The 23,960-nt window shown below is 42.8% G+C and overlaps 1 protein-coding gene and 4 non-coding genes across 5 annotated transcripts; all 5 read right to left on the bottom strand.

The window, feature by feature from the left end:
* Positions 1–6,907: 6,907 nt before the first annotated feature.
* On the bottom strand, positions 6,908–11,944 carry LOC130393465 (uncharacterized). Its single transcript, XM_056604149.1, has 10 exons — positions 11,683–11,944; positions 11,306–11,398; positions 10,772–11,152; positions 10,230–10,331; positions 9,315–9,547; positions 8,850–9,028; positions 8,665–8,758; positions 8,216–8,560; positions 7,349–7,463; positions 6,908–7,188 (listed from the first exon to the last, which is right to left on the bottom strand). Exons 1-10 carry the CDS (start codon positions 11,942–11,944, stop codon positions 6,908–6,910), a joined length of 2,085 nt encoding a protein of 694 aa, XP_056460124.1.
* Positions 11,945–16,467: 4,523 nt separating this feature from the next.
* LOC130397738 (5S ribosomal RNA) lies at positions 16,468–16,586 on the bottom strand. The gene has a single exon (XR_008900323.1). It is a non-coding gene; the product is annotated as a 5S ribosomal RNA (ribosomal RNA).
* Positions 16,587–18,406: 1,820 nt separating this feature from the next.
* On the bottom strand, positions 18,407–18,525 carry LOC130397737 (5S ribosomal RNA). The gene has a single exon (XR_008900322.1). It is a non-coding gene; the product is annotated as a 5S ribosomal RNA (ribosomal RNA).
* A 1,951-nt stretch (positions 18,526–20,476) lies between these two features.
* LOC130394158 (5S ribosomal RNA) lies at positions 20,477–20,596 on the bottom strand. The gene has a single exon (XR_008897344.1). It is a non-coding gene; the product is annotated as a 5S ribosomal RNA (ribosomal RNA).
* A 1,766-nt stretch (positions 20,597–22,362) lies between these two features.
* LOC130397735 (5S ribosomal RNA) lies at positions 22,363–22,481 on the bottom strand. The gene has a single exon (XR_008900320.1). It is a non-coding gene; the product is annotated as a 5S ribosomal RNA (ribosomal RNA).
* Positions 22,482–23,960: the final 1,479 nt, after the last annotated feature.

The following is a 23,960-nucleotide window of genomic DNA, read 5'->3' as shown; positions in this document are numbered from 1 at the left end:
CCTCAGGCCCTGGCCCAGCACCAGCACCAGCCTCAGGCCCTGGCCCAGCCCCAGGCCCTGGCCCTGGCCGAGCCCGAGCCTCAATATCATATATTGGACCTATACCCTGTCTTGCCCCAGCCCGAGCCCCAGCCCCAGCCCCAGGCCCTGGCCCAGCCCCAGCCTCAGGCCCTGGCCCAGCACCAGCACCAGCCTCAGGCCCTGGCCCAGCACCAGCACCAGCCTCAGGCCCTGACCCAGTCCAAGCACCAGCCTCAAGCCCTGGCCCAGCCCCAGCCCCAGCCCCAGCCTCAGGCCCTGGCCCAGCACCAGCCTCAGGCCCTGGCCCAGCACCAGCACACGCCTCAGGCCCTGGCCCAGCACCAGCCCCAGTCTCCGGCCCTGGCCCAGCCCCAGCCTCAGGCCCTGGCCCAGCACCAGCACACGCCTCAGGCCCTGGCCCAGCACCAGCCCCAGTCTCCGGCCCTGGCCCAGCCCCAGCCTCAGGCCCTGGCCCAGCACCAGCCCCAGCCCCAGCCTCAGGCCCTGGCCAAACCCCCCCCCCAAAAAAGAAAGTGTAGGTGAACTTCGGTCTTAGCACACTATGTACGAATTTCCCATTTTTGTAATCATTATTCATGAAATACAGAAATCCTCAGGTGAATTTGGCTCCAGTCCTTTCGGCTAGGCAGTACGATTTTATTAATGTTGTAATTAGGCTACATTTCGGCCATGAAATCACTGAATTTGATGGCTAATACATTCTTTTATTACTTAGCTGTATTTAGCTGGACCATGTTTAATGTTGTTCCCCAGATTTTATGAAAACTATCTAAAAATGTGTTAAAGTTTCATACAAATGCACAAGACTGCAGATCGTGTTACATTCCTCTACTTACTGTTTGACATTTATGGTTAATTAATATTTTCTTTTTTGTCATTTAAGGTTGCCGGAAATGTAGTAGGCAAAAAATATTTCATTATGACGCCGTCACAGAAAGGAGGATGAATGAGGTAAGATAGAAATATATTTTTCATTAGGCTGTCTGATAATCTCTCCATTGTCTCAGACTCATCTGGCATTTCACATATCACAAAACACTGGCCATTTAAGCAAGTGGTTACCAACTTCAGTCATTCTTGTCCTTGGCATGAATTACATGCAGGCTCAACAACGGCCATGGCCCTTTGCGTGATGTCCCTTTGAAAATCTGAGGTTCACAGGCCACTGTGGCCTTGGTGCCCCCTTCTTTCAATATTCTGCTTTGCGTCCGACTATAGCGATTTTTATTTAGCCTATGGCCTGTCAAAACCATCTAATAGAAAATAAATGTTACAAGCAGCCTAGATATCTGTACATATAAAAATCAGATGATTTACAGTTCAATGTCATATCTCGTTTCATTTTTTTTTAATGTTTCATATAGTGATGCAGGTCTACTGCTGTGAATAGGCTAAATACAACTTCATTTTTATGTAGCCTACTGTATAGTTAACTTTGGCCTTGGTGCCCTGACGTGTGGCCTTTGTGCCCCCCACCAAATATGCCCATCTGAAGGCCAAGTGGCCTTGCCACTAAAATTATGAAATTCCAAGCCTGATTATATGTATGTGTCTTTCTGTAGGGGCGAGCAGAAGTAAGGGTGAGATGGTTACCTTGCTCTGCATGGTAAGCACTGGTTTATATTGCCTTCATACATGTATTTTCTGCTTCCACTTTTAACCATCTCATATGTATAAAGGTTGGAACGTATATTGTAGCACACACAACTTTGAATGTACAGGTGGGTCTCCGAAAATTAGAATATTGTGAAAAGAGTCGATGCAGCCTTCTACCAGAAGATTTTAGAGTTGACGAGCTTTATGGAGATGCTGATTTCCTTTTCCAGCAGGACTCGGCACCTGCCACAGTGTCAAAACTGCTAGTAACTGGTTTGCTTACCATGGTATTACCGTGCTTAACTCATCTCCTCTGAACCCCATAGAGAATCTGTGGGAAATTGTCAAGAAGACAATATTTTGAAATTATTATTTTGGTTTTCATGAGCTGTAAGCTGTAATCATCAAGATAGATTAAAACCTAAGAATTGCTTGTAATATTTCACTTTATATCTAATGAATCTAGAATATATTGACCATTAGCTTTTTTGAAATACATTTGGGGGACAAATTTAACTTGTTCACAATATTGTTATTTTTGAGAGCCATCTGTATAATAATTACACTATTGGTATAGGATGGAGTAAATGCTGTGTCACATATTGTTTAGAGGATTTAGCCACTTGCTCTTATCAATATCATGCCTGGTGCCATGCATAATTGTCCCTGTGTGATTCCATGTAGGAAGTAGACATTCACCAATACATTGGCAGAACATCAGTATCGGCCAAGATCATCCTCGTTGACTGAGATCGGCTATTGGCTAGTTTACTTTCTATGACTTAATAGATGAGAGTGGCTGATGTGTATCTGTTACATTGCATCAAGCACTCTATATGTATATGTTTGTATAAAAACAATATAATACAAGACGTACAATACTTTTGGAAAATATATACGCTGTGAAACTATTATTTATTAAAATGGCTCCTCCATTTTTCACTGTTCTAATGTTATTTTGCGCTACTTTTACTTACAGTGGAAAAACCTGGGAGGAGACATGGGAGCTGGCCTGCCAGTTCCCATCCTAAGATGCCGGCCAGACTTTTTTTTCATTTATTATTATTGATTTTTGTTTAAAATAAAGGAAAGTATACCTATATTTCTGTTTATGTCTTTCCATTAGCCTTGTGGATTAAAGATGAATTAATTATTGCCAAAAATGACTGAATGAATTTTTGGTTTTACTTTTCCATTGTGTTTAGAAACATGTGACAGTTTTGTATTTTTTTTAAAATATTGTAGAAGATAATATGGGAAACAAACATAAATAATGCATAATTATATTTGAAATTTAGTTCAATTTAACATCACAAATACATTATTATTTAAGTGGATTACATTAATGAACTGATATATTTCACCCAAATCATCTATATACAGTATAATGTAGCCTTTACTTTGATTGATTTAGTAAAGATACATTTTCATTAACTTAATTACAACCCTCCTCTTGGTGGAAGAACTTCAAGTATCCCTTCTAATTTCTTTGCTTCCTAACAATTTCAAAGGAACGATTGTACTGGGCATTGTATTTTTAAATACATTGATGTATTCCCATGATTGGAAGTTAGCAGTATTAAACTAGCTGGACGCTTCCCCACCAGTTTTCGTCAAGAATCATTTTGTAACCAACACTAGTAAAAAAAAAAACTCGAGTTGAATTATTGTAACGTGAGGGTTCGATATGTGGTGGTGGATCACTCTTTATGAGAATAAACAGCAGGGAGACGGTCGGATGATTTTCTCAAGCGGTACTTTACTTTACAACTCACAACCACAACACGTCCTTGTCAGAAGCTAGAATTTAGACTGAGGTAAACGTGAGGGAATCAGAGGCAGATTGAATAGAATATCCGGACTGACACATAATTGTGTAACATAAATATGTAAATGATTAACTGACTACACATTGTAAATATAAATTGCACTTTCAAATATGAATTAGCTTCTAAACCTTACATTATTTTGGATTATTACACGGCTCTTCTGTATACTGCTCCGTTCACTTGCATGGGCACTTCACAACTTCCGGCGGTGAATTACGTTTGTTAATTCACCGTTGCCGACGAAAAGATTTTTGCCGTTTGCCATTTTAATCTAGATTAATCTAGATTAATTCCAAAATTAATGTAGATTTAAAAAAAAAAATCTATGCCCACCACTAATGACGTCTGACGTCTTGAAAACCTTTGGGTGTGTTCACTAGCCAGTAAGGCTATTGCTAGTAATCCGCGACTGCTATCGTTTATTAATCCATCCTACTGCAGGTATACTGAACTAAATCGTCTTGTTTGGAAGCCACACCATATTAAAACAAATTATAGACCACATTAACACTTTATAGCAAGAAAATAGATCGAAGGTTGAGGTCTGAAAGAAATGCTTTGAAAACGTTGCTTAATACGTTACGCCATTAAACACACCCCTTTCTGTCGGCGAGATAGAGCAGCACGAAAAACCTAAAAATAGCACTAATAAATGTATTTGTTTATCTTTTTCATCACATAGATCTACTCACTTTATAAACGTATACGTTATGGTTATACTTTGCCGGTTGACAAATTAGCAGATGTATCATTTCTGAACCCTATACCGGAAAAAGGATACCAGAACTACAATTTCTGCCGAGTGCAGTACACATCATTGTGCTGCGTCATAGCTTTTGTAGTTCCAATTAATTATCTCTATTATGTAAAACTGTGATCACGAACCATGCAAGCTTATTATATGTTTTTAAGTGTAGGAAGCACGCCTGTTTGGTCTGATTTTAACTTTTTTATTGGTAAGAGGGTGAAATCATGTTTTTTATAGGTTTTGACCCTAATCAGTGGCGCCCCCTATTGGTCTGCTGCCGGGTATGTTAGTATAGGTACAGAGCTTTCCAAAACTGTTGACCCTATGTCTGGAGCATATTTTGTTGTTGAATTATAAGCCTTCAAAAGTGTCACAGGTGCAAGGTTCAAAGGGCAAACCTGAAGAGCAAGAACTGCCCACACATCTCATATTGACATATGTTGCTCCCTATGTCAAGACCTTTCCAACGATGTCTTCACTGTTGTCCTACGAAAAAGTTCGATTTTCTTGTTGGTACACATCATGGCTGTTTGACGTATACATTCAGAGACCTCTTGAAGGGCCAAGCTGGAAACAATCAGTCAAAATCTTTCAACAGTTATTTTGTGGCCAGATTTATTTAAGATATCGTTGGTAGTATTATACACAGTCATACTTTTCAATGTGGACCAGTTCTGAGTTTATTTTGATTGATTGCTTCACCTTTGGCATTTTCCCATTAACTTACTATGGCGGTTTATAGACCCTTTAACCCCTTCCCCAGTCCGACAGGATGATCCTGGATGATCCAATTTATAATATATTGTAGTGCTAATACATTCCTGTGTACAGTTTAAGTTTTGCAAGCACATCTTGTAAAATGACCATCATAGGACCTTTTTTATCCAAAAAGTCAGCATAGGTCTAACATGCTGTGCGGAAGGAGATACATATACAGTACTTTATAGAACACTGTAACTTTAACCTCTCCTCAAACCATCCAGAATGGTCCTATATTGTCCTATATGACATAGTCCTAAAACCTGTGTGTATAGTTTCACGTATAGATATATACGCTCAAAAAAGGCGCACGGAGCGTTTTTCGTTTACGTCATTAATACACGTCATCGCTTGTATCCATAGATATACAGCTTCTATCTGTTGGCTACATCATCTGGCATCTGAACCCTCAACGTCCTCTCTGGTTGCTCCTACAATTGTATTATAAAATGAATGCAAGATGAATAGCGCTTCTTGCCGTGGCAGCGGAGGTTGCGGACGATCCCCCTGCGCGTGTCGTGGTAGCCCGGAGGAGAGTGTGGGTCCACAGCATTAATCGTGGCAGGAGGCAGTACCAATACCACCTTTAACGTGAGGTCGTACAGGACCGGACACTCACTCACAGCTGTTATTAAACTTTCGTCCGACATGTTTCAGTTTGTGTTCTGTTGATACTTTTAGCCTTGCCTCCTCCTCGATTTTGATTGGTCGTTCAAAAAAAGCGCCGATGACGTGGAGCGCTTTTCTTCAAAAGTTCAACTGTTTTCAACTGGGGCACGCGTCTAAAAGCGCGAGGGCCACCCCGCCCCGGGCCCTCTGATCCACCTCAGCCGGTCTCCTCTCCACCCACACATCAAAACCATGCAGCCTTCTCCCGGGCAGCTCCAAGGCTTTGGAACACCTCCCCCCCCCCCCCCCCCCCCAAACATATCCGTGACTCACGAGTCTCTCACCATCTTCCAGTCCCACCTCAAGACCCATCTCTTCTCCTCTGCCTACCCCTAGATCAACCACCAACCCAAGCCCCATCAACTTTACATTTCCTTTTGCTTGTCTATTGTTGTGCCCCTATGATATAATACATGGGAACATTATGTACTCATAAAGATATGCTTATACATGACAGGGATAAAAAATGATGTCTGTGTGGCAGCTTTCAGTTTGTTTATGGAGTGTAAGTTCATAATAGCATCAATAAAAACAGTACAAATAGCAATTAATCAGCGCAGCTTGTCTTTACTGATTGTAATAAATTCACTGTTCATACATTTTCTAGTCACGTCAGGATATCAGGAGCGATGAAAGCCAAGTTCACTCGTCTGACATTTCAGAGTCACTGTCGTATCCATCCCAGTCCCTCTGGAAGTCCATACTGGTTCCTCTCAAAACTTGAGCGTAACAGCCTCTCGCATGCTTCATCATTGTTGTGACTGCTTGCTTCTTTTTCAAGGTTAAGCTGCGGAGACCCTTGATCCCTTCCTCATTTAGACCCCACAGCTCACCTTATGGGAGTAAAACAAAAAAGATAACGGCCACATTAGAAATCTCAGGAAAAAATATGAATGACAATGACAATGTACATTATAGTATTCCAACATGTTACTTAAATACGTACTTTGCAATGGCTCACTGGAAAGCCGGCATGACATCTCCGTGAGCGTGTCTGCACGAGTGGAGAGAGATTTCCAATGCTTTGCCATCTCGGCAATGACAATCTTCCTCTCCTCCTCAAGTCTCCTTATTGCCATCACAACGTCAAACGCCTTCCTCTTGGTTTTCAAATCGACATTCAAATCGACATTGTCTGGGATACAGTTGTGGAAAATAAGCCAAAGAACGATTATTTTTCAAAGAATTTCTGAGATCATCTGAAATAAGGCATAATTGGCTCTGTGCTACTATGTGAATCATACAAAATTGTCAACTGATTTGCTTACATACCACCATGGGAAAGTTGCCACGGCCAAACTGTCTCCTCAGAGAGAATGCTGTCGAAGGTGATTCTCTCTGCATCTGGAACCATGCTGTTGTATTTGTCAGCAACAGAGCCAAGAATGGCCTTCTCCTCTCTGATTTTGCGCCGCATCCGGGCCCGACCTTTGCTGCCATCGGTGTCTTTGTAAAGGCGCTGGGACCTTCTTTTAATGCTGGCCACCAGCACCTCCAATCTACTAGTCACCGCGTCCAGATCCGCATTCTTTTGGGATGTTGTTGCTGAGAAGAAAAGAAGTGTAAACATTTCACTTACATTTTCATGGTGCTAACTGCAATGAGCTAAGTCTCAATGTAACACAGAAGGCCACAGGGAACTCATAAAGATTCTCCTTTTTTTCTGCAGAACTGACACATTGATCAGTAATAGTATAACTCTCACCTTCTGCCCACTCTTTTACGTCAGTGACCCAGCCCTCAACTTCAACCTGTGTCACTGCCAGTTGGACTCTCATGACCTCCAGGTCCTGAAGCCGGCTTTCCAGGCCTTTTGTGGCCTTTAAATAACAAAAGAAAAATGTTATCCCTACACAAATATACAATAGAAGGCAAAAAAATGACTCTTGTCTACCTTCTGATATCGGCGGGCAAGTGAAGTGTCCAAGTTATTCAACTTTTGCTGATTCCAGCGCATGGCCATCAGTGTAAGCATGTCTGTACGACCTGCAAAAAAAATAAAAATAAACTCATCTGTTTTTTACTACATGTCCCTCACCTGCAGTCTTGTGCCTTTTTCTTGTCAAGTGAACAGAACAAATTATTAGCAGAGAGTTGACAGTGGGGGAGAAGAGTAATCAAGTAGCTTTGTATGGTGTCGCATGACAGTATGACAAATGGCGCAGGAGAGTGGTACAAGTCAGTGTCTCGAGACATTTGGCGTAGAGTCTGAAAATGTGTGACCTCAACAAAGCTCACCATAATTACAAGAATCTGGAGGTACAGTCATTTGAGTGCTTTTGTTAACAGGGTGAGAAGGTGGAGATTTGCAGCTGCTACACTTTCCTTATCACACTTTCAATCTAAGAAGTGCAGTGTGTGGTAAACTTACCTGCTTTGGACATGTGTTTTGTGGTCACAGCAATCCTAGAGAGGAAGGCGTTGCACTGCTCAACCTCCTCCCCAAGTGTCAATCCAGCCCCTTGCTGGTAAGCTCCACTCCATTTAACCTATTAAAGAAAATATGTATAAGCTGCCAACATACCTTTCCAGGTGTTCAGGGACAGTCAATGAGATGGTAATGTTTTCTTACCTCGCATTTAAAGTCATGGGCTTTAGCATGAAACACTGACAGGAATGGCTTCATGTCAAGAAGGTGCTGGAGCTCCGGGCAGCTTTTTGCCACTTTGTTGAGGTAGGGCCAGTACTTGCATGTAACATCCATGGCAAAAAAGGTTATTGGCTTGTTTGCCAGCTTGTTCTGCAGGTAGAGGGGATAAGCGTAGATTTCTCCCCTAAACATGTTGAGAGCGCTGAGAAAAACTCCATGTCGACACACCGCAAGCTCAAGTCCCTCCTCATCAATTTTACTCCTGGATCTCTGAGATGTTTCTCTGGCTGCTGACCACTCCCCTCCACAGACACCTCTTCCAGAGACCTACAACATGGAAAATGGTTGACATAAATTGTCAGGACTCACCCAAACAATATCAACGTTAGGATGTTATTGTTGGTGTTTTTAGAAATATTATAGAAGTTTACATGGTTGGTGGTAGAATGAATGTAATCCACAAATCTCTCTACTTCATCATCTTTAGCAATGAAGATGCCATCAAATAAGGCTTGCTCCTCAGATCTAAATGAAAGAGAGGTACACATTGACCGTCAATATGACACAGCAAAGGTTACTTTAACAACACTGGAAATTACACACATTTTTTTAGTACCTTGCTGCATTCTTAAAGCGGTAGTGCTTGCGATTTCCGTCCACTGAAACGGCAAGCATGTCTGGGGTGCATGCAGGACAGACAAAAGGCTCCTCCCTGCATATCTTGTCGACCTCAAATCGAACAGCCTCCCACTCCAAAAAGCTTTTTCTGAAGCTGTCTGCTGTGATCTTCCCAGTCTGTTTCAGAACAGTAAAACATGTCAACATATTTCACAGTATTTTATCAAAACATGATACTGTAGTCTAATTGTATACATATACAATTTTCTGAATGTTTCTGAATGCAATCTGCATGACTATGACGTGACAAGGATCTTATACACGGGTCTGAATGAAATACATGTTTTGAGTGATTGAGTTGTTGATGATGTTCTATCAATGTATTGAGTATAGCTGAATCACATCAGTCACTCTGCTATACTCGTCATACTAGTTGGTAGTGATTCCCACCACTAATACTCACACGGCCGAAGCGGACAGTTCGTTGATCAAGCATTCGCAAAAAGGCTTGACAGGAAAGTCCTGGTGCTGCCATCTTCAACTCTTCGTATGAATGCAACACATCGGTAGAGTACACCGTGGAGAAGTGAAGGGTCGCAGGCCAGTAGTCATTACGGACCAAGTCATCGACTCCAGCACTCCAAGTGGCTTTGCATGCCTCGCATTTCATCTCAGGCATAGAGAGATCATATCGTCCTAGAAAAATCAAGAACACATTGTATATGGGATGAGAAGTGTGTTTGCTGGTGCGGGAGGAACAGATGATTCACTGCACTTCCACAAATGAAAATGTGAGTAAAATAACAAATAAAAATAGTGTATATAATTATAGTTGAGCTGGATGTTCTGTCAGGCAGCAATAAAGAACTGTGTTGAAGCATCCTAACTGACAGAGATATTGTTGTTTATTTGTCGGTTCAATTCTTTCCTGCTACTGAAACTTGAAAGCATGACAGAAGAAGGGGACACCACTGGGCTACTTCAGATTGAAGTGCCTTTCTAAAGAAAGGTAGCCTACATCACCATCTCCCCTGTAGTACATTCCGAACCGAGAAACTTAAAATCAGACATCTGGCAGTCTTTCTCAGTTGTCAAGTGACTCTTTTGTGAGACAGAAGCCAAAACTGAACATCCCTTCTGAGGTCTTTCGCCGCCAGAAGTGGGATACAAGGTTACAGATGCGGGCGGGAGCAGGACTAAAAATGACACAATATTACGGGAACTGGACAAAATATCGCGGGAACGGGGGGGCCGCAGGACTGAAAAATCTGTCCAGTGCAGACCTCTATTGGAAACATTTGAATAGAAATAACTCAGGAGACATTTACAAAGTCAATAGAAATGACCCTGGGTTTCCCCAAGTTCATTTTATTCTTACCATTTATTGTAACCACAGCAACAACTTTTCCTGGGTTGACACTCAACGTTCCCGGAGAACAAGTACATATTTTCTCGGGCATCTCCAACGGCAAAATACACACTGAAAGACACATCATATGCAGGGATTAAAGACATACATCATCCTATGTACTAACTGGGAAGTATTCTGTAATCATTTAAAAATCAATACTTTGAAAAGCTTTAATATAAAAGTTCATTAAGTGTATTTCAGAGAAAGTACTTAAAATATTCCTGTGAAGCCTATTATACTGTGAAGTTATTGAAATAAACAAATCTGAGAATGGGACTAGGGCTGCACAATATGGGGAAAATACATAATTGCGTTTTTTCTGACAGATAAAGCGATTACTGCGATTAAGTGGCACAGTCAAGGAGGATGACGTGAATATAAAAGTCAAGTGACAGAAATGTACCTATGCATGATTATTTGCAGATTATACGATTGGGAAGTTGCGTTGGATCATATTGCGATTATGATTGCAACAATTGTGCAGCCCTAAATTTGACGCTACAGCTTACCACACTGGGAAAGAACCCTGTCCACGACACAGGTTGTTGGAGGCAATGGCTGAAAGAATCCAGCTATTGTTGCATCCCTGTTGTGGAACACCTGGTTTCTGTGTAAACTGACATCACACTCAGCACATAAGAGTGGGTGAGGTCGGCAGTCACGACAACGGACAGCAGCTGGACTGCTGCCACACTGTTGGCAGATCCCAGTTTCCGCATTTTGTTGTGCCACCATGGTATTCACCAGCCGGGGTCTCTCTTTCGCCCACCTCTCTGAGAGGAGACTCCTTCGAGTAGACCAGTCTAAGGAAGCTCGTGGTGGTGCTGGTGCTGTTTCCTGATCATCCATGTCATCATCCTGTGAGTAGTTTAGCTCTTCAAGGAAAGACTCTGTAAAAATAATACATAATATTTAAAAACTAAATTAAAGTGTGCAACATGGATGTTGTCTGTTATTCTGTCGCAAAGACATGGAATTTACATTTGAATTATTAGAATTTATAAGCACAATGAACTAGAATAGAGACAAAATAAATAACATACCAACAGTGTCAGGAGGACAGTAGTTGGTTCTCTCAACGCTGCTGTCCAACATTGTAGTACGAGCACCAGTCTTGCGACTGTAGCTGTGACTAGCTGTAGCGGAAAATAAAACACAAATCAACCTTTACAGCATTACAATACCATACATTTTGACGAGCTAATTTTATTCCACACAATGATACAAACCTTTTATTAGCCCAATTCGTTGACTATACCACTTTGGATGAATATGTAATAAAAACCTCATCTTATACCAGACCCATGGCTGATTCATGTATTCAATCCAAAGTGGTAAAACAATCAATATCGTTTTAGATCTATGTGAAAAATGGCAGGAGTTCTCCTTTAAGTAATAGGACTGAAAAAATAAAACTGACCCATTTGGTTTCGGCCTGATCTTGGTCTGTCATAGACAACATTTCCATCACTGTCCCTCTTCAGCCACATGACAGGTTGATGGCTGGTGGATGGTGGAGCCTCCTGGACCGGTTGATGGCTGGTGGATAGTGCTGCCTCCCGTTCTACCTCCATCTTATTGATGAAACCTTCCAAGGTCTGGAGTTCATCATTTAATTTAGAATGATCAACAAGCTCATCAAGCTCCTTAACGAGCTGCTCGACATTGGAGCAGTCACTCATGATGAACAAGACACACAAGACAACACAACGACAAAACACCAATAAAGGGGTAGGGGGAAGGGGGTGGGGGTAGGGGGAAGGGGGTGGGGGATGGGGGAAGAGCGAAAGAGAAAGAACCACAGGGAACCTGAGAGACTGACAACAATTAACTACTAGACAAATGTGGCTCTTAAAAGTGCCTTTGTTTTTACTTTGAAACGAAGCTGAAATTTTAAAATAAATGATGAAGGGACCTGTTGAGAGAAGGGAAAGAATATGAATTCAGATTTGAAGATCATGCTAGATACTACTACATAAATACTGAATAACTAATGAGAAAATGTTGATCTTGTTTGCCCATGCTTTGGGATGTGGTGGAAGAGGGCGGAGCCAGGCTGAGCCAAAGTCGGTGCTTTTTCCATATAGCCTGCATTAATTTTGTCATTTTGTAGTTATTATAGCTTTTTTTTTTAGCTGCTAGGCATAAAGAGTTCACCGTTCAAAGCGGGATGTTTATTGTGGGGGAGGAGCCAGTCGTGATCGTAATTTCCGGTTGGTGCACCACGAAGTATTCGAGGTGCACTAACCGGTGCACCACGACTGCCGCCGCGGCTCCTCCCCCCCAATAAACTCTTTACGCCTATCAGCTATAAAAAGCTATAAAAACTACAAAATTAATGCAGGCTATGTGGAAAACGCGCCGACTTTGGCTCAGCCTGGTTCCGCCTCGAAGTGTCCTTCGATCCACACTTCGCGATCAGCCCGTTTTGAGTACGACATCCGGGTCCTTGAAGTATACTTATTTTCACCGGACCTGAATTGGAACGTACTACGTACTCAAAATGTGGCTAGTAAGTACGGATAGTACGGGTATTGGAACACGGTAATTTGGTCTCTGTCCAATGAAAGTAATAAAGTTACAGGGCATTTAAACTGTGCAAACAAACACAACGACAACTTCCTGACATATTTCGGTCATATCTTATAATATGTAAAGGTGCTAAATTTCCTCATTCAGGTTAGAATGTAGTACCTACTTACCTATTGGAGTTGAGAAGCGAAATAACCTTGGGATCGTCGCATTCTTATTTATAGTCAATAGTCGCATAATGTGACGGTGTAACGTTAAAATTGTACCGGGGGCGAAAATTGTACCGGCCTACGTCATCAGTTGTTTACATCTTGACAACCTGCCTGGCAACAGACGACGCGATCGTCTGTTGCCGGGCAGGTTGCAAAAAACATTCGGCTCATGTTTCCAAAAGACGAAATAACATAATACAGATAACGGATCGCTAGATAAAACTTGTTTTTACTTCATATTTTTATTGTATTTAATTGTTTAATCGAATAGCAACAGACGACGCGATCGTCTGTTGCCGGGAAACGGGCGATCGCGTCAAATGACGTAGGAAGGTTCTCGGCATCTCCGATGGACATTGATTTCCTTTCGTCCCTTTTCGTCGGAAATTGACGCCAGGGATAATAATAATAATAATAATACATTTAATTTAGAGGCGCCTTTCAAAACACCCAAGGTCACCTTACAGAGCATATAGTCATCATACATATTTAAAAAAAAAACAAGACATTGTGGAAAAAATAAATAAATAAATAAATAAATAAATAAATAAACATAAGCAATAAGAAATAAATAAAACAAAAACAAGACAAAACAAAACAAAAAAACAATCAAAACAGTGATCAGTTAGACGTTGTGTGCGAGTTTGAACAGGTGAGTTTTGAGTTGTGACTTGAAGGTTGTAATGGTGTCTGACTGTTTTATGTGTGGGGGGAGGGAGTTCCAGAGCCTGGGTGCTGAACAGCTGAATGACCGGGCACCCATTGAAGTGAGTCGTGATGTGGGGATACATAGTAGTCCAGCAGAGGTTGAGCGGAGGGAGCGGGAGGGAGTGTATTCTTGGAGGAGGTCGCAGAGGTAACTGGGGGCTAGGTTGTGGAGAGCTTTGTAGGTGAGGAGTAGGGTTTTGTATTGGATGCGGTAGTGTACTGGGAGCCAGTGAAGTTGAATGAGGACAGGGGTGATGTGGTCAGATGATTTGGTGCGGGTGATGATCCGGGCGGCTGAGTTCTGAATGATCTGCAGTCTGTTGATGAGTTTGGTGGGGAGTCCGGTGAGGAGGGCGTTGCAGTAGTCTATGCGTGATGTGACAAATGAGTGAACTAGGATCCGTGCCCATCCCCCCACACCGGTCCAACAACAATATAAAATGATACCGTAATGCACCTGTTCTTTGTCTTTGGATCTTTTGAATAAATTGATCAATACATGATGAATCACAATGATCGCAAGCAGAGGACCGTGAGAGTTATTGAGCAGCAGATGAACCAGTCCAAAAATCGGACACGTTAATGGAGCACTGAACTAGGCCCTCTCGGATGCCATTTGTTTCACTACGACTTCTTTCAGCTGCACACCCCTCTTCCCCAGCGAGATAACGGCTAATAAAACGCTTGAGGTGGCGTTTTGAAAAGAAAAAAATTAAAAAAATTTAGTACACTGTATAAAGATAATTATGAACCTTTGATTGATATCCACACATTTTCTGCGGAGACACATTCCTGCTCCCCACTTTTATTGGAGTGAATGCAATACCAGGCTTGGCCTCTGAGCACTGGTGGATTCCGGAAATATGCACCAGTCCTGGGGGCCTGTATTGTAGCGTCACAGGGTTTGGGAGGAAGGGGCGGGCCTTCTGAGAGGGGGTTCCGGGGGTTTCCTTCCGGGCGGGAGTTTTGGTTGTTGTAGTTTTCCGGTGGAGCTGTGCCTGCCTGTCCGATTGTGGAATCCAATAAACCTGCTATCAAGCTTACTTCGCTCACTACCTCGCCTGTGGTTATTACAATATCATTAAAAGTTACATAAAGTAACAGTTTAATAACAGAAACGCAGGAAACACGTGAGCTGCTAGTTTAGCGAAAGCAGCGTCCCTAGCAACCTGACGTCGTTGAAACATGCGAGCGAGCCGATAAAATCTTCCTAATAACTATAAAACTAAAGATCAGACACAATCACTGACTGAAGATTATGCAAGTAAAAAGCATATTTCTCGCTAGAAATGTTATTAGAAACACGTTTAACGGTGAATCGGTCCTAAAATATTGCATTTCCCATTCAGATAATAAATATTAATAAAGATCATACACATTCACTGACTGAAGATTATTCAAGGAAAAGGTACATTTCACGCTAGAAATGGCATTAGAAACACGTTTAATGGTGAATCTGTCAAACAAATCAATAGACAATAGCTACGGCATCACCGTTGATAAACATCGATTTCCTTTCGTCTATATCCGACGCTGAGGGATTAACATGAATGTCTATCTGACGGACCCCGCGTCGAAAAACGACGAAAAAGGTACCACTTTTTCGTCGGAAATTGACGCCAGGGATCCTTGCCCATGCGTCACACGTTTGACGAGTAGGGAGTGAGACTGTGTTGAAACAAATAGCGGGAGATTTGCACTTTTGCATTTTTATCATTTTATCGTATAAGCAAGTGCAGTTATGGAGGGTTGAGATTTAGAGTATTTAGTAAAATGAAACCAAACTGCCACATGGGCAGCAACTAAAAATTGAATCTGACATGCAGGCCAATGCCGAAGCTTCAGCTGCGTGCACGGAGAGAAAGATGAGTGGTTATCGCACTTTCAATGAGGAGAACTGTGTCGTCACCGACTGGTAGCGCTGAACTTCAGCTACTATTTCGCTGGCCATGTCTTCTTTTTCGTAAAGATTCATGCACCCTGAACAACCCCTGGGTCTCTTATTGACCTCTTCGCCACCATGAAAGACAGGAGAATGGCCTTCATCTACAAACAGGGTGAGTAAAGTAGGCTACCCACCTCCCGGTGTGGCATTACTGTTCCCTGAGGTGTCCGTTTATTATTTTTTGTGTTATTGTATGTCTAATTGTGCATTGTCTGTCTGGAATAAGTTGCATTGGTCAATCAAATGAAGTTGTTGTAGTGTGTGTGTGTGTGTGTGTGTGTGTGTGTGTGTGTGTGTGTGTGTGTGTGTGTGTGTGTGTGTGTGTGTGTGTGTGTGTGTGTGTGTGTGTGTGTTTGTGAGCGCGAAAGAGGGCGAGCACGTGTAAGTCCTGGTAACCAGGCGCTGAAATAGCTCTTGTAGTTACATTCAATAGATACAATTTGCGACGTATACTCTTTTCTGTCCCCCACCTTCAAAAAAGCATGTAGATTAAAGGTGTTGTCTCATTTGGCTTCCTCAAAAGAAATCCCCACGCAACACGCCACTGGTATTTTCGCCGTCTTCCCATGGTCTTTGATTGATCTGAAGTGCTTGCGCGTGTTCGTGTGGGTGAAAGTTTAAGAAATGTAGAACTGTCGTTTCAGCTCTCTGGTGCTCCCTGCTGGCAGTATCACTATACCGTCCTCATTTTACACAACAATAGTTTAGAGAGACGTTGTCAGTCTTTGTATGTTGCTTAAATTCTCCCAAACGGTTGGCAGTAAAGATCCAGGTCACGTTATGCATGAGCTCGAGTTGAAAAAGAAAAAGCTTACAGCACCTGGTATTCCCAGGCGGTCTCCCATCCAAGTACTAACCAGGCCCGACCCTGCTTAGCTTCCGAGATCAGACGAGATCGGGCGTGTTCAGGGTGGTATGGCCGTAAGCAATTATTGCTGCCGCAAAACCAGCATTTATACAGTAGCACGTAAGGAGTGAGAAAGCTGCTGAGGTCCGACGTTACACTGTTACAAAAACAATCACTAGTTCAATAGAGACGGCAGTAAATTATTCAGTAGGAATCCTTATCCATGTAAACGATTATTATGACATCTGAATTAATTAATTATCTGCAATACACTGCGTGTGTGTGTGTGTGTGTGTGTGTGTGTGTGTGTGTGTGTGTGTGTGTGTGTGTGTGTGTGTGTGTGTGTGTGTGTGTGTGTGTGTGTGTGTGTGTGTGTGTGTGTGTGTGATGTTAAATGTTTGTACCAAGGTTAATGGTTAAAGTGTCGGAGAATTCTTTTATGTTTTTTAGACATCCAATAAAAACATTAATATTAACAGTTTTGGTTATTCTTTGGTGCTGTGTTGAGGTCATTTCTTCCACATTTTCTCGTCTCATTGAGAATTTCAAAATGTGCGAAACAGCGCCCCTCTAAATTGTAAGTACTGAATACGCGGTCAAACACGACATTGCACACTGTATGTCCGTGAGGAAGCCAGCCCGAGATGGCATCCCTTGGTGAAGAAAAATAAGAAGGTTTAACCTATCAGGTGAGGCAACCGTCATGACACTGCCCTACTGTGATTAGTCAGCAGGGTGCAAAGGGAAGCCACTTGGCTTCACACCAATCAAATCAAAGCATCAACGTCAACGTAAACAAATAGCGGGAGATTTGCACTTTTGCATTTTTATCATTTTATCGTATAAGCAAGTGCAGTTATGGAGGGTTGAGATTTAGAGTATTTAGTAAAATGAAACCAAACTGCCACATGGGCAGCAACTAAAAATTGAATCTGACATGCAGGCCAATGCCGAAGCTTCAGCTGCGTGCACGGAGAGAAAGATGAGTGGTTATCGCACTTTCAATGAGGAGAACTGTGTCCTCACCGACTGGTAGCGCTGAACTTCAGCTACTATTTCGCTGGCCATGTCTTCTTTTTCGTAAAGATTCATGCACCCTGAACAACCCCTGGGTCTCTTATTGACCTCTTCGCCACCATGAAAGACAGGAGAATGGCCTTCATCTACAAACAGGGTGAGTAAAGTAGGCTACCCACCTCCCGGTGTGGCATTACTGTTCCCTGAGGTGTCCGTTTATTATTTTTTGTGTTATTGTATGTCTAATTGTGCATTGTCTGTCTGGAATAAGTTGCATTGGTCAATCAAATGAAGTTGTTGTTGTGTGTGTGTGTGTGTGTGTGTGTGTGTGTGTGTGTGTGTGTGTGTGTGTGTGTGTGTGTGTGTGTGTGTGTGTGTGTGTGTGTGTGTGTGTGTGTGTGTGTGTGTGTGTGTGTGTGTGTGTGTGTGTGTGAGCGCGAAAGAGGGCGAGCACGTGTAAGTCCTGGTAACCAGGCGCTGAAATAGCTCTTGTAGTTACATTCAATAGATACAATTTGCGACGTATACTCTTTTCTGTCCCCCACCTTCAAAAAAGCATGTAGATTAAAGGTGTTTTCTCATTTGGCTTCCTCAAAAGAAATCCCCACGCAACACGCCACTGGTATTTTCGCCGTCTTCCCATGGTCTTTGATTGATCTGAAGTGCTTGCGCGTGTTCGTGTGGGTGAAAGTTTAAGAAATGTAGAACTGTCGTTTCAGCTCTCTGGTGCTCCCTGCTGGCAGTATCACTATACCGTCCTCATTTTACACAACAATAGTTTAGAGAGACGTTGTCAGTCTTTGTATGTTGCTTAAATTCTCCCAAACGGTTGGCAGTAAAGATCCAGGTCACGTTATGCATGAGCTCGAGTTGAAAAAGAAAAAGCTTACAGCACCTGGTATTCCCAGGCGGTCTCCCATCCAAGTACTAACCAGGCCCGACCCTGCTTAGCTTCCGAGATCAGACGAGATCGGGCGTGTTCAGGGTGGTATGGCCGTAAGCAATTATTGCTGCCGCAAAACCAGCATTTATACAGTAGCACGTAAGGAGTGAGAAAGCTGCTGAGGTCCGACGTTACACTGTTACAAAAACAATCACTAGTTCAATAGAGACGGCAGTAAATTATTCAGTAGGAATCCTTATCCATGTAAACGATTATTATGACATCTGAATTAATTAATTATCTGCAATACACTGCGTGTGTGTGTGTGTGTGTGTGTGTGTGTGTGTGTGTGTGTGTGTGTGTGTGTGTGTGTGTGTGTGTGTGTGTGTGTGTGTGTGTGTGTGTGTGTGTGTGTGTGTGTGTGTGTGTGTGTGTGTGATGTTAAATGTTTGTACCAAGGTTAATGGTTAAAGTGTCGGAGAATTCTTTTATGTTTTTTAGACATCCAATAAAAACATTAATATTAACAGTTTTGGTTATTCTTTGGTGCTGTGTTGAGGTCATTTCTTCCACATTTTCTCGTCTCATTGAGAATTTCAAAATGTGCGAAACAGCGCCCCTCTAAATTGTAAGTACTGAATACGCGGTCAAACACGACATTGCACACTGTATGTCCGTGAGGAAGCCAGCCCGAGATGGCATCCCTTGGTGAAGAAAAATAAGAAGGTTTAACCTATCAGGTGAGGCAACCGTCATGACACTGCCCTACTGTGATTAGTCAGCAGGGTGCAAAGGGAAGCCACTTGGCTTCACACCAATCAAATCAAAGCATCAACGTCAACGTAAACAAATAGCGGGAGATTTGCACTTTTGCATTTTTATCATTTTATCGTATAAGCAAGTGCAGTTATGGAGGGTTGAGATTTAGAGTATTTAGTAAAATGAAACCAAACTGCCACATGGGCAGCAACTAAAAATTGAATCTGACATGCAGGCCAATGCCGAAGCTTCAGCTGCGTGCACGGAGAGAAAGATGAGTGGTTATCGCACTTTCAATGAGGAGAACTGTGTCCTCACCGACTGGTAGCGCTGAACTTCAGCTACTATTTCGCTGGCCATGTCTTCTTTTTCGTAAAGATTCATGCACCCTGAACAACCCCTGGGTCTCTTATTGACCTCTTCGCCACCATGAAAGACAGGAGAATGGCCTTCATCTACAAACAGGGTGAGTAAAGTAGGCTACCCACCTCCCGGTGTGGCATTACTGTTCCCTGAGGTGTCCGTTTATTATTTTTTGTGTTATTGTATGTCTAATTGTGCATTGTCTGTCTGGAATAAGTTGCATTGGTCAATCAAATGAAGTTGTTGTAGTGTGTGTGTGTGTGTGTGTGTGTGTGTGTGTGTGTGTGTGTGTGTGTGTGTGTGTGTGTGTGTGTGTGTGTGTGTGTGTGTGTGTGTGTGTGTGTGTGTGTGTGTGTGTGTGTGTGTGTGTGAGCGCGAAAGAGGGCGAGCACGGGTAAGTCCTGGTAACCAGGCGCTGAAATAGCTCTTGTAGTTACATTCAATAGATACAATTTGCGACGTATACTCTTTTCTGTCCCCCACCTTCAAAAAAGCATGTAGATTAAAGGTGTTGTCTCATTTGGCTTCCTCAAAAGAAATCCCCACGCAACACGCCACTGGTATTTTCGCCGTCTTCCCATGGTCTTTGATTGATCTGAAGTGCTTGCGCGTGTTCGTGTGGGTGAAAGTTTAAGAAATGTAGAACTGTCGTTTCAGCTCTCTGGTGCTCCCTGCTGGCAGTATCACTATACCGTCCTCATTTTACACAAAAATAGTTTAGAGAGACGTTGTCAGTCTTTGTATGTTGCTTAAATTCTCCCAAACGGTTGGCAGTAAAGATCCAGGTCACGTTATGCATGAGCTCGAGTTGAAAAAGAAAAAGCTTACAGCACCTGGTATTCCCAGGCGGTCTCCCATCCAAGTACTAACCAGGCCCGACCCTGCTTAGCTTCCGAGATCAGACGAGATCGGGCGTGTTTTTTTTTCTCTTTTGGTGACACCCGTCACTACTTACAGCAACCTGGGCTTCTGAGGAGGTCTCCCATCCAAGTACTAACCAGGCCCGACCCTGCTTAGCTTCCGAGATCAGACGAGATCGGGCGTGTTCAGGGTGGTATGGCCGTAAGCAATTATTGCTGCCGCAAAACCAGCATTTATACAGTAGCACGTAAGGAGTGAGAAAGCTGCTGAGGTCCGACGTTACACTGTTACAAAAACAATCACTAGTTCAATAGAGACGGCAGTAAATTATTCAGTAGGAATCCTTATCCATGTAAACGATTATTATGACATCTGAATTAATTAATTATCTGCAATACACTGCGTGTGTGTGTGTGTGTGTGTGTGTGTGTGTGTGTGTGTGTGTGTGTGTGTGTGTGTGTGTGTGTGTGTGTGTGTGTGTGATGTTAAATGTTTGTACCAAGGTTAATGGTTAAAGTGTCGGAGAATTCTTTTATGTTTTTTAGACATCCAATAAAAACATTAATATTAACAGTTTTGGTTATTCTTTGGTGCTGTGTTGAGGTCATTTCTTCCACATTTTCTCGTCTCATTGAGAATTTCAAAATGTGCGAAACAGCGCCCCTCTAAATTGTAAGTACTGAATACGCGGTCAAACACGACATTGCACACTGTATGTCCGTGAGGAAGCCAGCCCGAGATGGCATCCCTTGGTGAAGAAAAATAAGAAGGTTTAACCTATCAGGTGAGGCAACCGTCATGACACTGCCCTACTGTGATTAGTCAGCAGGGTGCAAAGGGAAGCCACTTGGCTTCACACCAATCAAATCAAAGCATCAACGTCAACGTAAACAAATAGCGGGAGATTTGCACTTTTGCATTTTTATCATTTTATCGTATATGCAAGTGCAGTTATGGAGGGTTGAGATTTAGAGTATTTAGTAAAATGAAACCAAACTGCCACATGGGCAGCAACTAAAAATTGAATCTGACATGCAGGCCAATGCCGAAGCTTCAGCTGCGTGCACGGAGAGAAAGATGAGTGGTTATCGCACTTTCAATGAGGAGAACTGTGTCCTCACCGACTGGTAGCGCTGAACTTCAGCTACTATTTCGCTGGCCATGTCTTCTTTTTCGTAAAGATTCATGCACCCTGAACAACCCCTGGGTCTCTTATTGACCTCTTCGCCACCATGAAAGACAGGAGAATGGCCTTCATCTACAAACAGGGTGAGTAAAGTAGGCTACCCACCTCCCGGTGTGGCATTACTGTTCCCTGAGGTGTCCGTTTATTATTTTTTGTGTTATTGTATGTCTAATTGTGCATTGTCTGTCTGGAATAAGTTGCATTGGTCAATCAAATGAAGTTGTTGTAGTGTGTGTGTGTGTGTGTGTGTGTGTGTGTGTGTGTGTGTGTGTGTGTGTGTGTGTGTGTGTGTGTGTGTGTGTGTGTGTGTGTGTGTGTGTGTGTGTGTGTGTGTGTGAGCGCGAAAGAGGGCGAGCACGTGTAAGGCCTGGTAACCAGGCGCTGAAATAGCTCTTGTAGTTACATTCAATAGATACAATTTGCGACGTATACTCTTTTCTGTCCCCCACCTTCAAAAAAGCATGTAGATTAAAGGTGTTGTCTCATTTGGCTTCCTCAAAAGAAATCCCCACGCAACACGCCACTGGTATTTTCGCCGTCTTCCCATGGTCTTTGATTGATCTGAAGTGCTTGCGCGTGTTCGTGTGGGTGAAAGTTTAAGAAATGTAGAACTGTCGTTTCAGCTCTCTGGTGCTCCCTGCTGGCAGTATCACTATACCGTCCTCATTTTACACAAAAATAGTTTAGAGAGACGTTGTCAGTCTTTGTATGTTGCTTAAATTCTCCCAAACGGTTGGCAGTAAAGATCCAGGTCACGTTATGCATGAGCTCGAGTTGAAAAAGAAAAAGCTTACAGCACCTGGTATTCCCAGGCGGTCTCCCATCCAAGTACTAACCAGGCCCGACCCTGCTTAGCTTCCGAGATCAGACGAGATCGGGCGTGTTCAGGGTGGTATGGCCGTAAGCAATTATTGCTGCCGCAAAACCAGCATTTATACAGTAGCACGTAAGGAGTGAGAAAGCTGCTGAGGTCCGACGTTACACTGTTACAAAAACAATCACTAGTTCAATAGAGACGGCAGTAAATTATTCAGTAGGAATCCTTATCCATGTAAACGATTATTATGACATCTGAATTAATTAATTATCTGCAATACACTGCGTGTGTGTGTGTGTGTGTGTGTGTGTGTGTGTGTGTGTGTGTGTGTGTGTGTGTGTGTGTGTGTGTGTGTGTGTGTGTGTGTGTGTGTGTGTGTGTGTGTGTGTGTGTGTGTGTGTGTGATAAATGTTTGTACCAAGGTTAATGGTTAAAGTGTCGGAGAATTCTTTTATGTTTTTTAGACATCCAATAAAAACATTAATATTAACAGTTTGGGTTATTCTTTGGTGCTGTGTTGAGGTCATTTCTTCCACATTTTCTCGTCTCATTGAGAATTTCAAAATGTGCGAAACAGCGCCCCTCTAAATTGTAAGTACTGAATACGCGGTCAAACACGACATTGCACACTGTATGTCCGTGAGGAAGCCAGCCCGAGATGGCATCCCTTGGTGAAGAAAAATAAGAAGGTTTAACCTATCAGGTGAGGCAACCGTCATGACACTGCCCTACTGTGATTAGTCAGCAGGGTGCAAAGGGAAGCCACTTGGCTTCACACCAATCAAATCAAAGCATCAACGTCAACGTAAACAAATAGCGGGAGATTTGCACTTTTGCATTTTTATCATTTTATCGTATATGCAAGTGCAGTTATGGAGGGTTGAGATTTAGAGTATTTAGTAAAATGAAACCAAACTGCCACATGGGCAGCAACTAAAAATTGAATCTGACATGCAGGCCAATGCCGAAGCTTCAGCTGCGTGCACGGAGAGAAAGATGAGTGGTTATCGCACTTTCAATGAGGAGAACTGTGTCCTCACCGACTGGTAGCGCTGAACTTCAGCTACTATTTCGCTGGCCATGTCTTCTTTTTCGTAAAGATTCATGCACCCTGAACAACCCCTGGGTCTCTTATTGACCTCTTCGCCACCATGAAAGACAGGAGAATGGCCTTCATCTACAAACAGGGTGAGTAAAGTAGGCTACCCACCTCCCGGTGTGGCATTACTGTTCCCTGAGGTGTCCGTTTATTATTTTTTGTGTTATTGTATGTCTAATTGTGCATTGTCTGTCTGGAATAAGTTGCATTGGTCAATCAAATGAAGTTGTTGTAGGGTGTGTGTGTGTGTGTGTGTGTGTGTGTGTGTGTGTGTGTGTGTGTGTGTGTGTGTGTGTGTGTGTGTGTGTGTGTGTGTGTGTGTGTGTGTGTGTGTGTGTGTGTGTGTGTGTGTGTGAGCGCGAAAGAGGGCGAGCACGTGTAAGTCCTGGTAACCAGGCGCTGAAATAGCTCTTGTAGTTACATTCAATAGATACAATTTGCGACGTATACTCTTTTCTGTCCCCCACCT

This window comes from Gadus chalcogrammus, chromosome 12 (assembly GCF_026213295.1).
Source record: "Gadus chalcogrammus isolate NIFS_2021 chromosome 12, NIFS_Gcha_1.0, whole genome shotgun sequence".
NCBI lineage: Eukaryota > Metazoa > Chordata > Actinopteri > Gadiformes > Gadidae > Gadus > Gadus chalcogrammus.
The sequence above is the reverse complement of the archived record's forward strand: the minus strand, read 5'-3'. Positions and strand labels throughout refer to the sequence as shown.

What these genes read in the sequence shown, in the direction of transcription:
- LOC130393465 (XM_056604149.1), bottom strand. Translation starts at nt 11,944, where the DNA reads ATGAGTGACTGCTCCAATGTCGAGCAGCTCGTTAAGGAGCTTGATGAG. An exon ending in ATCAGGCCGAAACCAAATGG is followed by an intron (nt 11,399 to 11,682) that starts GTCAGTTTTATT and finishes TTTCCGCTACAG; the next exon opens with CTAGTCACAGCTACAGTCGC. An exon ending in CGCTTTAAGAATGCAGCAAG is followed by an intron (nt 8,759 to 8,849) that starts GTACTAAAAAAA and finishes TCTTTCATTTAG; the next exon opens with ATCTGAGGAGCAAGCCTTAT.